The sequence below is a fragment of the Oncorhynchus clarkii genome, chromosome 20 (assembly GCF_045791955.1).
Source record: "Oncorhynchus clarkii lewisi isolate Uvic-CL-2024 chromosome 20, UVic_Ocla_1.0, whole genome shotgun sequence".
Taxonomy (NCBI): domain Eukaryota; kingdom Metazoa; phylum Chordata; class Actinopteri; order Salmoniformes; family Salmonidae; genus Oncorhynchus; species Oncorhynchus clarkii.
In genome coordinates, this window is record NC_092166.1 from 22,407,299 (window position 1) to 22,421,030 (window position 13,732).

The following is a 13,732-nucleotide window of genomic DNA, read 5'->3' on the forward strand; positions in this document are numbered from 1 at the left end:
ATGTACAGTATGCCAGCCACACCCGACCCCCACTCCATCTCATTTGTAATTGAAGGGTTTCCATAGTAATCACAAGCACTAGTGGTATTGCCGTCAATGTGTAGATGGAAGATTGCTGGTTAGAGAAAACCTGGAGTGAACTGCAGAGCGCAATATCTAGAGGGCACAATAAGATGAGCCAATAGTTCCCGATGAGGGTGTGTTAGAGGCAAAACACATCCAATAGAAATCCAATATAATTTATTTGAAATACAGGTCCAATTAAAATATATTTTTATTTTTATTTGACTGAATAAAAAACTAAGAGCAAAATATACACACACTAATGCTTAGGCTTTAGTACATCAGTCACAGTCATAATTGCAGTACAACAGTCTAAACAACAACGATTGGACTGAGGCTATCACATTGAATCTCCTTCACTACTGTTGTTTTGATAAGGTACACTTGTTTCTTCAATTTTAGGTGCACCACATCTGAATAAAACAGATCAGTGGTACACATGAATAATATGAAATATTACAAGGTCTTGAGCTGTGGCAATGTGTTTAGTTTGTTTTAGGATTATCTATAGAACATCATGAAGTATTCTCTTCAGAAAGAGAAAAACATCCAGAATTGGACAAGATCTGTCTTGATCTGTCCTGGGATTCCATACTTGATAAGACCTGGTGGTTTATCGGATTACTGTGAATACATGATATAGTCTCTACAATCCAAGCCAATGTTGCTTTGGTTTTTGGGTGCTGCTTCGCTGCTAGTTTGATGATTGCGGTCAATGTTGCCAGGTGACGGGGGTGTTACTTGAGGTTGAGGAGGTGGCGAGAGTGAGCGTGGACAGCTTCTACGAAGGCACCCACGTTCTCCGGGTCCATGTCAGGGTACAGCCCGTGGCCCAGGTTGGCAATGTACCCTCTGGTGCCAAAGCCTTCCAGCATCTTTTTCACTATCTCATATATACGCTCCTGCATAGGTAGAGATAGACAGAGACAAATAAGAATCACTTTTGAAAGTATGGTGCCTTCGGAATGTATTCAGACCCCTTCACTTTTTACACATTTTGTTACGTTACAGCCTTATCTATTTAATACATTTTAAAATGTTTTCCCTCATTAATCAACACACAATACCCCATAATGATAAGACAAAAACATGTTCAGACATTTTTGCTAATTTATAAACAAAAGAACCCTGAAATAACATATTTTGATAGGTATTCAGAGTCTTTGATAAGTACTCAGTACTTTGTTGAAGCATCTTTGGCATCAATAACAGCATTGAGTCTTCATGAGTATGACGCTACAAGCTTGGCACACCTGTATTTGGGTTTCTCTTATTCTTCTCTGCAGATCCGCTCAAGCTCTGTCAGGTTGGATGTGGAGCGTTGCTGCACAGCTATTTACAGGTCTCTCCAGAGATGTTCGATCGGGTTCAAGTACTGGCTCTGGCTGGGCCACTCAAGGACATTCAGAGACTTGCCCGAAGCCACTCCTGTGTTGTCTTTGCTGTGTGCTTAGGGTCGTTGTCCTGTTGGAAGGTGAACCTTCACCCCAGTCTGAGGTCCTAAGCACTCTGGAGCAGGTTTTCAAGGATCTCTCTGTACTTTGCTCCGCTCATCTCTGCCTCGTTCCTGACTAGTCTCCCAGTCCATGCCGCTGAAAAACGTCCCCACAGCATGCTGCTGCCACCACCATGCTTCACCGTAGGGATGGTGCCACCACCATGCTTCACCGTAAGGATGGTGCCAGGTTTCCTCCAGACGTCCCGCTTGGCATTCATACCAAAGAGTTGAATCTTGGTTTCATCAGACCAGAGAATCTTGTTTCTCATTGTATGAGAGTCTTTAGGTGCCTTTTGGCAAACTCCAAGCGGGCTGTCATGTGCATTTTACAGAGGAGTGGCTTCCGTCTGGCCACTCTACCATAAAGGCCTGATTGGTGGAGTGCTGCAGAGATGGTTGTCCTTCATGAAGGTTCTCCCATCTCCACAGAGGAACTCTAGAGCTCTGTCAAAGTGACCATCAGGTTCTTGTTCACCTCCCTGATCAAGGCTCTTCTCCCCACGACTGTTCAGTTTGGCCGGGCGGCCAGCTCTTGGAATTGTGTTGGTGGTACCAAACTTCTTCCATTTAAGAATGATGGAGGCCACTGTGTTCTTGGGGACCTTCAATGCTGTGGACATTTTTTGGTACTCTTCCCCAGATCTGTGCCTCGTTGCAATCTTGTCTCGGAGCTCGACTGACAATTCCTTCAACCTCATGGCTTGGTTTTTGCTCTGATATGCACTGTCAACTGTGGAACCTTATATAGACAGGTGTGGGCCTTTCCAAATCATGTCCAATCAAGGTAGACTCCAATCAAGTTGTAGAAACATCTCAAGGATGATCAATGGAAACAGGATGCATCTGAGCTCAATTTCAAGTCTCATAGCAAAGGGTCTGAATACTTATGTCAATAAGGTATCTGTTTTGTATTTCTAATGCATTTGCAAACATTTCTAAAAGCCGATTTTCGCTTTGTCATTATGGGGCACTGTGTGTAGATTGCTAAGGAAATTGTTTTATTTAATCCAATTTAGAATAAGTCTGTAACGTAACAAATTGCGGAAGAGGTCAAGTGGTCTGAATACCTTCTGAAGGCACTGTATCGTGTGTAAGTTATAGCAGCAAGTGCCTGGCACAACAACAACAGTTGCTGGTTAATGTGCTTTTACTGTACAGTACCTTTGTACTGAAACATTTAGCCAATATATATTTCTTGGATCGCAAAAAAAACGTACTTTGGGGGCATATAGCGCACAGGGGTCCATGTTCCCCTGGAGGCTAACCTTTCCTCCAGTTCGCTCCCTGAAACCACAGAGACAAGGGCTTTATTCCCAAAGGTGTGTTAACCTGGAGTTCAATCAACAGTGGACCGAACCACCTGTTTTTATTGTTGACAAGATAAATATAACCTTTCACAAAAGAGTGTGAATCCAATCCAATTTCAACATATGACACAATACCTTTAGCAAATGTTGGCTCGGTCACTGACTGTCTAGGGAAATGGCTCGTGATCTGATTTCTGTGAAAAGGGTTAATGTTCGTTACCGCGCTGAGCGAGGGTCGATGGTCCAATCCAAACCAACAACCTCATAGTGGGACTGAGAGAGGTCCTCCAGACCATAGTGGCCATCCTTGGCAAACACAATCTGTGACAGAACATAAAGGACATGAGGGAGATACAGTCCAGGGAACTTTAAAGACACACTGCAGTGAAAAACTAATTACAAAACAATTGTTAAATATTGACCGATGTCAACATTGGAGACCGATGACACGCCATACAATGATTCAAGGCATAAAAAAAACCTCAAATGTATTTCGGACTACTCCAGATGACAAGTCTGTAGAGGAAAATATTTGACAGTATAGTGCCATCTACTGGTGAAATATCACAATACACTGGCCACATGTTATCGCACCACAAGACAAGTAAGCTTTTTTTTAAGCATAATGATGAACAAAAGCTTGTCTTGAAAATCTAGTGACATGAAATCCACAAACAAAAGGATGAGGATGTCGGTGTTGTGTGAACATGAAGAAGGGACAGTCTGTGTGGGCTCACCATGGGGACATCCTGGCCTGACACCTTCAGCTGGTCCTTGACCTTACGGGCGATGTCTCGGAGGTAGGGCAGGGAGAACTCCTGGAACTCCGCTGGGCCCAGACAGCCAGCATGGGACTCAAACACCTGCAAGGCCTGGGGAAACACAGTGAAGGTGGAACAGACTGGACAATAATGTACCATGTATCTAGACAGGACTGTGTCTCCTGTATAATGTGTCTATGATAGGGGCCCTAAAAGAAACCTACATGAATCAATCAACATTCTAGCTGTTCCTAGATATTGAGCTATCAGATCATTCATGCCATTCATGAACATCTTCTCCTTGTCCAATTAGGTGCTGTAAATAAACTGATCTACCCTCTATTCACCTGATCATTTCCCCATGAGCAAGAACTCTGGGCTAGCAGTAAGATACAGCTGGAACACAATCTCCCATGGTGCCTTGCTTACCTGTGCTCCAGCAGCCACCTGTCCCAGCAGGTACTCCACTATGATGTCAGTCAGCATCTTTAACAGCTGGTGGCTGGCTTCAGGGTGACGGTACAGCCAGCGCTTAGCCTTAGATTGGGTTGTTGAGCCTCCCCCCTCAATCATATAGGCCATCAGGGTCCACTACAGGAGAAACAGATGATGATATGGGTCACTTTACTGAAGCCTCTAGTCTAAGAACACCAAGATATGACACAAGGCTGAAAAAAAGTGTATTTTGACTATTGAAGTAACCAATACAATCTGTATTGAAAAGTGCTCTCTCTCACCATGTGTGTGTGTGTGTGTGTGTGTGTGTTCCATCTCACCGGGGCACCAGTGAAGCCGATGAGAGGGACCTTGCCTTCCAGTTTGTGGCGCGTCAGTGTAATGGCCTTGAAGACGTAATCCAGCTCCTTGTTGACATCCACCTTGGACTGCAGGAGCAGCAGGTCCTCTGGCTCCTTTAAGGGCTCTGGGAAAGTAGGGCCCTTTCCTGCCACCATCTGGACATCCATACCCATGGCCTGGGAGCAGGTAAACACACACACACACACACACACACACACACACAGAGTCATTAACTGGTTAAAAGCATAACGTATACGGTCTCTGAGTTATGTGCTTCCTCCTATCAATATACTACACAAATAGATGACCTTCTTGCCAGCAGGTTCTCTCTTTGTTTAGTATGCAGAGAGGAGGAAGCACAACACTTGTGATTGAACTAAAGACAAAGAAAGATCTGCCTCCGACAGGACATCTCTTACCTGTGGGATAACCAGGATGTCTGAGAAGATGATGGCAGCATCAAATGGGAAACGTCTCAATGGCTGTAAGAAGAAAACATGAAGTGAGTGTTCTCCATCTATGCTACGATGTTTAGTAGTAAAACGCGCTGGTTTAACACAGGCAATGATTACCTGGAGAGTGAGTTCACAGCAGGCTGCAGGTGATCGACATGTTGCAAAGAAGTCCTTTCCCGCTCTGGACTCACGGAACTCTACAAACAAATAGGTTAGCTTACATGTGAATACCAACAGACTAAGAGACGGATAGGTCCATTCAACAACAAAAACCTACTGATATTTGTAGTGTTAGTTCAATGTGTGTTTCTTAGACCAGTGAAGTACATGAGTGTAATCTCGAAGATACGACCGTAGGCAACAGTAGTGACAAGGATCTGGTTTCTATGACAAACCCTTTCGGCAACTTCATTAAAAAATATAAATAAATCAAGGGTGGGTCCACCTCAGACAGACGAATCACGAGGCAGACATGCCAGAATGTTGTAATTCGAATTCAAAGTGGTTTAAGTCAAGGTAGTTGATGCAAACTAACCTCTTGAGAAATGCAAAAACAACCTCTGATCTCCATCTCACTAGCTACAATTATGTATTTTATTGAAGCGGATAAAGACGGATTTGGTATTTTATTAGGATCCACATTAGCTTTAGCAAAAGCAGTAGCTACTCTTCCTGGGATCCACATAAAACATGACATAATACAGAACATTAAGACAAGAACAGAACTACATTAAAAAAAATGGAAAGGCACACGTAGCCTACATATCAATTCATGCACACAAACTACAGTGCCTTGCGAAAGTATTCGGCCCCCTTGAACTTTGCGACCTTTTGCCACATTTCAGGCTTCAAACATAAAGATATAAAACTGTATTTTTTTGTGAAGAATCAACAACAAGTGGGACACAATCATGAAGTGGAACGACATTTATTGGATATTTCAAACTTTTTTAACAAATCAAAAACTGAAACATTGGGCGTGCAAAATTATTCAGCCCCTTTACTTTCAGTGCAGCAAACTCTCTCCAGAAGTTCAGTGAGGATCTCTGAATGATCCAATGTTGACCTAAATGACTAATGATGATAAATACAATCCACCTGTGTGTAATCAAGTCTCCGTATAAATGCACCTGCACTGTGATAGTCTCAGAGGTCCGTTAAAAGCGCAGAGAGCATCATGAAGAACAAGGAACACACCAGGCAGGTCTGAGATACTGTTGTGAAGAAGTTTAAAGCCGGATTTGGATACAAAAAGATTTCCCAAGCTTTAAACATCCCAAGGAGCACTGTGCAAGCGATAATATTGAAATGGAAGGAGTATCAGACCACTACAAATCTACCAAGACCTGGCCGTCCCTCTAAACTTTCAGCTCATACAAGGAGAAGACTGATCAGAGATGCAGCCAAGAGGCCCATGATCACTCTGGATGAACTGCAGAGATCTACAGCTGAGGTGGGAGACTCTGTCCATAGGACAACAATCAGTCGTATATTGCACAAATCTGGCCTTTATGGAAGAGTGGCAAGAAGAAAGCCATTTCTTAAAGATATCCATAAAAAGTGTTGATTAAAGTTTGCCACAAGCCACCTGGGAGACACACCAAACATGTGGAAGAAGGTGCTCTGGTCAGATGGAACCAAAATTGAACTTTTTGGCAACAATGCAAAACGTTATGTTTGGCGTAAAAGCAACACAGCTGAACACACCATCCCCACTGTCAAACATGGTGGTGGCAGCATCATGGTTTGGGGCCTGCTTTTCTTCAGCAGGGACAGGGAAGATGGTTAAAATTGATGGGAAGATGGATGGAGCCAAATACAGGACCATTCTGGAAGAAAACCTGATGGAGTCTGCAAAAGACCTGAGACTGGGACAGAGATTTGTCTTCCAACAAGACAATGATCCAAAACATAAAGCAAAATCTACAATGGAATGGTTCAAAAATAAACATATCCAGGTGTTAGAATGGCCAAGTCAAAGTCCAAACCTGAATCCAATCGAGAATCTGTGGAAAGAACTGAAAACTGCTGTTCACAAATGCTCTCCATCCAACCTCACTGAGCTCGAGCTGTTTTGCAAGGAGGAATGGGAAAAAATGTCAGTCTCTCGATGTGCAAAACTGATAGAGACATACCCCAAGCGACTTACAGCTGTAATCGCAGCAAAAGGTGGCGCTACAAAGTATTAACTTAAGGGGGCTGAATAATTTTGCACGCCCAATTTTTCAGTTTTTGATTTGTTAAATAAGTTTGATCCAATAAAGTTGAAGTTTTTATCCAATAAATGTCGTTCCACTTCATGATTGTGTCCCACTTGTTGTTGATTCTTCACAAAAAAATACAGTTTTATATCTTTATGTTTGAAGCCTGAAATGTGGCAAAAGGTCGCAAAGTTCAAGGGGGCAGAATACTTTCGCAAGGCACTGTATCTAGGTCAAATAGGGGAGAGGCGTTGTGCCGTGAGGTGTTGCTATATCTGTTTTTTAAACCAGGTTTGCTGTTCATTTGAGCCATATGAGGTGGAAGGGAGTTCCATGCAATAATGGCTCTATATAATACTGTACGCTTTCTTTAATTTGTTCTGGATTTGGGGACAGTGAAAACCTGGTGGCATGTCTGGTGAGCAATTTGGGATTTTCAACACGTTTCTTATAAAAAGAAGAAGTGATGCAGTCAGTCTCTCCTCAACTCTTAGTCAAGAGAGACTGGCATTCATAGTGTTGATATCAGCCCTCTGATTACAATTAAGAGCAAGACGTGCCGCTCCGTTCTGGGCCAGATGCAGCTTAACTAGGTCTTTCCTTGCAGCACTGGACAATAATCAAGATTAGACTAAACTAGAGCCTGCAGAACTTAGAGTGTGATGTCTTTATTACAGAGAGACCTCTTCCCATATTTACAACCATTTAATCTATATGTTTTGTCCATGACAGTTTACAGTCTAAGGTAACACCATGTAATTTAGTCTCCTCAACTTGTTCAACAGCCACACCATGCATTACCAGATTCAGCTGAGGCCTAGAATTTATGGAATGATTTGAACCAAATACAATGCTACTAGTTTTAGAGATGTTCAGGACCGGTTTATTACTGGCCACCCATTCCTAAACAGACTGAAACTCTTTGTTAAGGGTTTCAGTGACTTCATTATCTGTGGTTGTTGATGCATATATGGTTGAATCATCAGCATACATGGACACACATGATTTGTTTCATGCCAGTGGCAGGTCATTGGTAAACATAGAAAACTAGGCAGTGATGTAGTTCCTGTATGCCAAACTGACATTCTATTACGTACAGACTTGTTAAGCCAGAACATTTGAAAATTGTGGGAGGCAACCCGGGTATCTAGAGATACTAATGAGAGTGTGAGGCCCACCTGGTAGGTAACGTCCAGCCTGTCTCATACACCACACAGGCACATGAGGGGTTTCTTGGCCACGGCATGCAAGAAGGAATGCATCATTCTTCAACTTGGGGAAGTCTTTAGGGCTAAAATTGAAATGAAATGGCAAAGATGGATGTTTTAGAAATTGATATAAACAAAAGCCATAACCCACATAACGACACATTAAGTTGGTAACATTCTTCCTAATTTTAACAATTAGTTCTTATCAGGGGTAGGGCTACTACTCCCCTCCCACGGTATCATGTTGGGCACACTACAGTGTTCTGTACAGGAGCAGGTGATCACAGAAGATAAGTCCCTCTTTCTGTTATCAGCTGCACACAGTGGAACAACGGTTGAATGAGATGCTGGTGAAATGATCGTGAGATCTTTCTCAAGCAACATCATGGTGCCAGTCACATAAATGCTTTATGTAGTAGCTTCCATTTATGACATAATCTTCATCACTTATCAATACTTTAATTTGACAGAAATGCCGCTGCTCGTGGTCATTGGTAGGGAACTAACTAGCTCATATCACATATCAAGCATGATATTCACAAACAACACAATACACGTGTCCTCATGGTAGATTGCATTTTTTGTAACGTTACGAACTAAATGGTTAGCTAGCTAGTCGGTTTAACGTTAGCTACATAGACAGTAGCAGCTAGCGAGGTATACAGTCAGATAATATACATACAGTATTAAATCGTCCTTGTCCATGATGGGGCTGATGTTATAATGGAAGAATAAGTTCAGAGATGCTGTTCACTTGTCCTAGACGTCAGTGGCACACTACTGCCTGGTTCTTTCTTGACTGTCATCCAGAATGTTGTACGAGCCCCCTACAGGGCGCGGCCAGCTTCAGAAAGTCATGTGACCGACCACTGACAGCTATACTTTTGGTACGTTCCAGAGCAGGTAGTCGTCTCAACTCGCGTTCATATGTTGCGCAATGTCATCGGTCATCCTGGGGAGCGTTATATTCGATTAAACGTCTGCAACGTTGAGTGACGGATTGTTCTGAACGACACGTTACCCCAAAACGTTCTTCAACGTTCTTGAACAGACATTGATGTACGTTTGCTGGGTGTGGCTGGGTGTGGCTTGAAGCAATGAGTGACATATTTAAAGGACAGCGGAGCGTTCCTCAGCCGGCGTTGTATCCCGAAAGTGTGAAGACGTTGTTGTTGTTGTTGTTGTTGTTGTTGTTGTTGTTGTTGTTTGTTTGTTTGTTTGTTTGTTTGTTTGTTTGTTTGTTTGTTTGTTTGTTTGCTTGTTAGTTAGTTATTTGGCATAACTGTACTTGGGTTGGGGCGACAGGTGGTTAGAGCGTTGGACTAGTAACCAAAAGGTTTCAAGATCGAATCCCTGAGCTGACAAGGTAAAAATGTGTCGTTTTGCCCCTGAACAAGGCAGTTACTTGCTCCAAGGCCGTCATTGAAAATAACAATTTGTTCTTAACTGATTTGCTTAGTTAAATAAAGGTTAAAAAAAAAAGGCAGATGGTAGCATTAGGGTTATTGATAATGATAGAACCAGTGACGATCAGCTATTTACATATGTTGTAAATAGGAGTAACATGAGTAAGAGAAATCGCAATGACATGACAGAGAAATTAATACCAGGGGCGCAACTTTGGTTTGGGAACTTTTTTTGTTTTCTTCACTCCAAACAGCCTACCCCTGCATGGTCCTAAAGCACACAGTTGCCCTTTTTTGTATCACATTCCAATTATAAAAATGGGTGGATATTAAAATGCAATTTCAGAAAGGCCCAAGTGAAAGTTGTGCCCCTGATGAATACTGCTGGAGAAACAATGAGTAGTGTTGAGACTAGACCAGTAAAGAACAGGACCACTCTTTGACAAAGAGGTTGGAGAAGAAGGTGTTAAAGTCATGGCAGTGTTCCCAGAACCAGTAAGTAAGTACTTCCATCCTTTGCATTTGACGAAAGCAATTAGGGAAGACATTGGGTTGCTTTAAGGATGCCAAACCAATCGGTTATGGGAAGGTCCTGATAATTGCAAATAGTACAATTCAGCACGAGAATGTCTTGAAATTGAACACACTAAATGGGGGTCGGGTAAAATGTCACATTCAAGGTTCTATGATTAAAATGAGAGGAGTAATTGATCAGATGCCATTGGAAATGACCATGGAAGGCGTTAAGGCTTGCCCTAAAGGAGGAAAAGTTATCGATGTGAAGAGGATGAAAAGCAGGAAGAGTGGCAGTCCAAGTGGACACTAAAACTGTGTTCTTACAATTTGAGGTGAATCGACCGAATAGGGTGCAGCTCGGATCACTCACTTATCAGGTTAGAGAGTACGTGCCGCCTCCACTTCGGTGCTTTAAGTGCCAACGGATGGGGCATGTTGCTAATGTGTGCAAAGGTAAAATGAGATGTGCAAAGTGTGGTGGGGATCATGAGTATGGGAGATGTGGGACTGACTCTAAAGGTAAATGTTGTGACTGTGAACATAGTGCTGCGTATGGAGGGCGTGAAGTACAACAAAGCCACGGAAGCACAGAAGTACAAAATCACAATGTATGCTATGCTGAGGCTGTTCGGAAAGTGAATAACAAGTATACAAAATACTCCAGACAATTTAGTGGCTGCTCAGAGGATGGCAGTGGAACCTCAGCCGATTGTTAATGTGACATGCGAGCATAAATGCTTGATTAGAGAGAACCACGGTAGTAGATCATGTAGACTTCTTGGCCTTCATGTGTAGGGCGATCAATATGACCGCTCCGCATAAGAGCAGGGCTGCACAAATAAAATAAGTAGTGAAGGCAGCTAAAGACATTCTGGAGATTTCTGAAGTTACAGTAGAAATAACACATTGGATGCTGAACCAAAGTTTACATGATGATCAGGATAATAAATAGTATTATGGTGTTCCGTGTTTAAGCAATAAGGCCATAGGGGCTGTGGTATATGGCCAATATACCTCGCTAAGGGTTGTTCTTAACAACGCACATCTCATTCATATGGGCCATATACCACTAACCCCGAGGTGATTTATTTTATTAAACGGTTGCCAACACAGTAAGGCAAGGAACTACACATCTAAATTAAAAATGTGGTTTTACTAAATAAATGCATTCTGCCATGCCACATGTCTATTTACTCTGTTCCATCTGACTACAATCTGTCTTATCAGCCCAGCCAGGTAATTTAGAAACTTGATCTCCACTATAAGAAGCATCTAGACATGATCTCACATTTCTTTTAGAATGAAATGTAGTTTTCCCAGATTCTGCCCGGTCCTTGGTCCTGGAATGGGCTCACTCCTCTATCCTTATCTGCCATCCCGGCTCCCACCAGACCGTGGCTTTCTTCCGACAACTGTTTTGGTGGCCCATTATGGTTCCTGATATCTCCATGTTCATCGCCACCTGCACTGTGTGCGCACAGAGTAAGACTCTGCGGCAAGCTGCAGCAGGCCTCCTTCAACCACTCTCTGTTCCTCACCACCCTTGGTCCCATATATCCCTGGACTTTGTCACTGGTCTCCCTCCGTCTGATAGCAACACCACCATCCTTACGGAGTGGATAGGTTTTCCAAAGCCGTCCATTTCATTCCCCTTCCCAAGTTACCCTCAGCCAAGGAAACGGTCCAGTTCATGGTACCATGGATCCACTTCCGGTCAACATGGTCTCTGATCGTGGTCCTCAGTTCACGTCCCAATTCTGGAAGGTGTTCTGCACCCTCATTGGGTCATCGGCCAGCCTGTCCTCCGGGTTTCATCCCCAATCTAACGGCCAGTCGGAGCGAGCCAATCAGGACCTGGAGATTACTATTTGTTGCCTTGTCTCTGCCAACCCCCACCACCTGGAGCCAGCAACTCGTGTGGGTGGAGTACACCCGCAACACACTTCCTTGCTCGGCCACTAGTCTCTTGCCCTTTTGAGTGTTCCTTGGGTTACCAGCCTCTGCTCTTCCCTGAGCAAGAGGAAGTCAGCATACCCTAGGCCCAGATGTTCGTCTGCCGCTGTCAGCATACCTGGAAGAGAGCCCGGTCCGCTCTTCTGACGACCCCCTCCAGGTATTGGAAACAAACGGTCCAGTGCAAAGCGGTTGTCACCTTAACTGGCTAACCATTTTAAATGTCAGCCTTATTGGGGGTAGAGAAGTCCAAAGGATCCCGGATACCATTGACCATTGTGATTGTTCACACGCGTCTCTGGCCTCTCGTTGGCTAGAATGGTCCCAGCTGATCTTGCACCCCCCAACTGCCTTTTTGAAAACATTGATTTTCATTGTCATAGTGGCCAATGGAATATCTGGTCAATATAATGGAACATATGTGGTTGAGGTTATGAAACTGTCATAAATAATGTGATGTAAATGTGCATACTCTGTACTGGTGCATCAACATACATAAGTTGCCAATATTATGTTTCAATTTTGAAATTCAGTTTTTTTTTGTCCTGCTTTACCAACCAAAGCTGATAGCTAAAGTAGGACTGCATGGAACAGCTGAAATGGGACAGTCTTAGAGGCTTTTCCAGTGGAGGAAAGAGATCCAGTTTACAATAGGGACCCTCCCTCTCCTCTTAGGTAAGACAGGGCTCTGGTTATTGTAATACTATATCCTATACATTTGTTATCGTAGTACTGTTTATTGGAGTGAATTCAGAAAAAGTGGGCCACTTTTTATATTTCGGTCTCCTGTAACCTCTTCAGACATCTATCCAACAAATTAGCCCAACACATGATACAATTCTGAAATTCTCAGATGTTTCCTAATCACACAAAATTTAATATAATTGTCATTGGGGTACAATTAGGACTGTAATAATGGTGTCCCAGTTTATCTAACCTGCTGTCCCAGTCTACCAAATGCAAACTGAAAATCTGGTTTTGACTCAGTAGACACGTCATGCCTCCTGTGAATATGATATAAATGTTTTGTGTGTGAATAGGAAAACATCTTGAAGATTTCAGAAATGTATCATGTGTTTGGCTAATATGTTGGATAGATGTCAAGAGGCTACAAAAGAAATGTATCATGTGTTTGGCTAATATGTTGGATAGATGTCAAGAGGCTACAAAATAAATGTATCATGTGTTTGGCTAATATGTTGGATAGATGTCAAGAGGCTACAAAAGAAATGTATCATGTGTTTGGCTAATATGTTGGATAGATGTCAAGAGGCTACAAAAGAAATGTATCATGTGTTTGGCTAATATGTTGGATAGATGTCAAGAGGCTACAAAAGAAATGTATCATGTGTTTGGCTAATATGTTGGATAGATGTCAAGAGGCTACAAAAGAAATGTATCATGTGTTTGGCTAATATGTTGGATAGATGTCAAGAGGCTACAAAAGAAATGTATCATGTGTTTGGCTAATATGTTGGATAGATGTCAAGAGGCTTCAAAAGAAAATGTATCATGTGTTTGGCTAATATGTTGGATAGATGTCAAGAGGCTACAAAAGAAAATGTA

At 42.7% G+C, this 13,732-nt stretch overlaps 1 protein-coding gene across 1 annotated transcript; it reads right to left on the minus strand.

Annotated features, from left to right (window-relative positions):
* Positions 1 to 223: 223 nt before the first annotated feature.
* On the minus strand, positions 224 to 9,139 carry LOC139377330 (uroporphyrinogen decarboxylase-like). Its single transcript, XM_071120349.1, has 10 exons — positions 8,974 to 9,139; positions 8,262 to 8,374; positions 5,000 to 5,079; positions 4,847 to 4,909; positions 4,406 to 4,603; positions 4,059 to 4,220; positions 3,606 to 3,740; positions 3,089 to 3,189; positions 2,779 to 2,845; positions 224 to 965 (listed from the first exon to the last, which is right to left on the minus strand). The coding sequence occupies exons 1-10, from the start codon at positions 8,994 to 8,996 to the stop codon at positions 801 to 803; spliced, it is 1,107 nt and encodes a 368-aa protein (XP_070976450.1). The 5' UTR covers positions 8,997 to 9,139; the 3' UTR covers positions 224 to 800.
* Between the last annotated feature and the right edge of the window lie 4,593 nt (positions 9,140 to 13,732).

What these genes read in the sequence shown, in the direction of transcription:
- LOC139377330 (XM_071120349.1), bottom strand. Translation starts at nt 8,996, where the DNA reads ATGGACAAGGACGATTTAATACT. An exon ending in GACAAGGACGATTTAATACT is followed by an intron (nt 8,375 to 8,973) that starts GTATGTATATTA and finishes TTTCAATTTTAG; the next exon opens with CCCTAAAGACTTCCCCAAGT. An exon ending in TCGGCTTCACTGGTGCCCCG is followed by an intron (nt 4,221 to 4,405) that starts GTGAGATGGAAC and finishes TTTCTCCTGTAG; the next exon opens with TGGACCCTGATGGCCTATAT.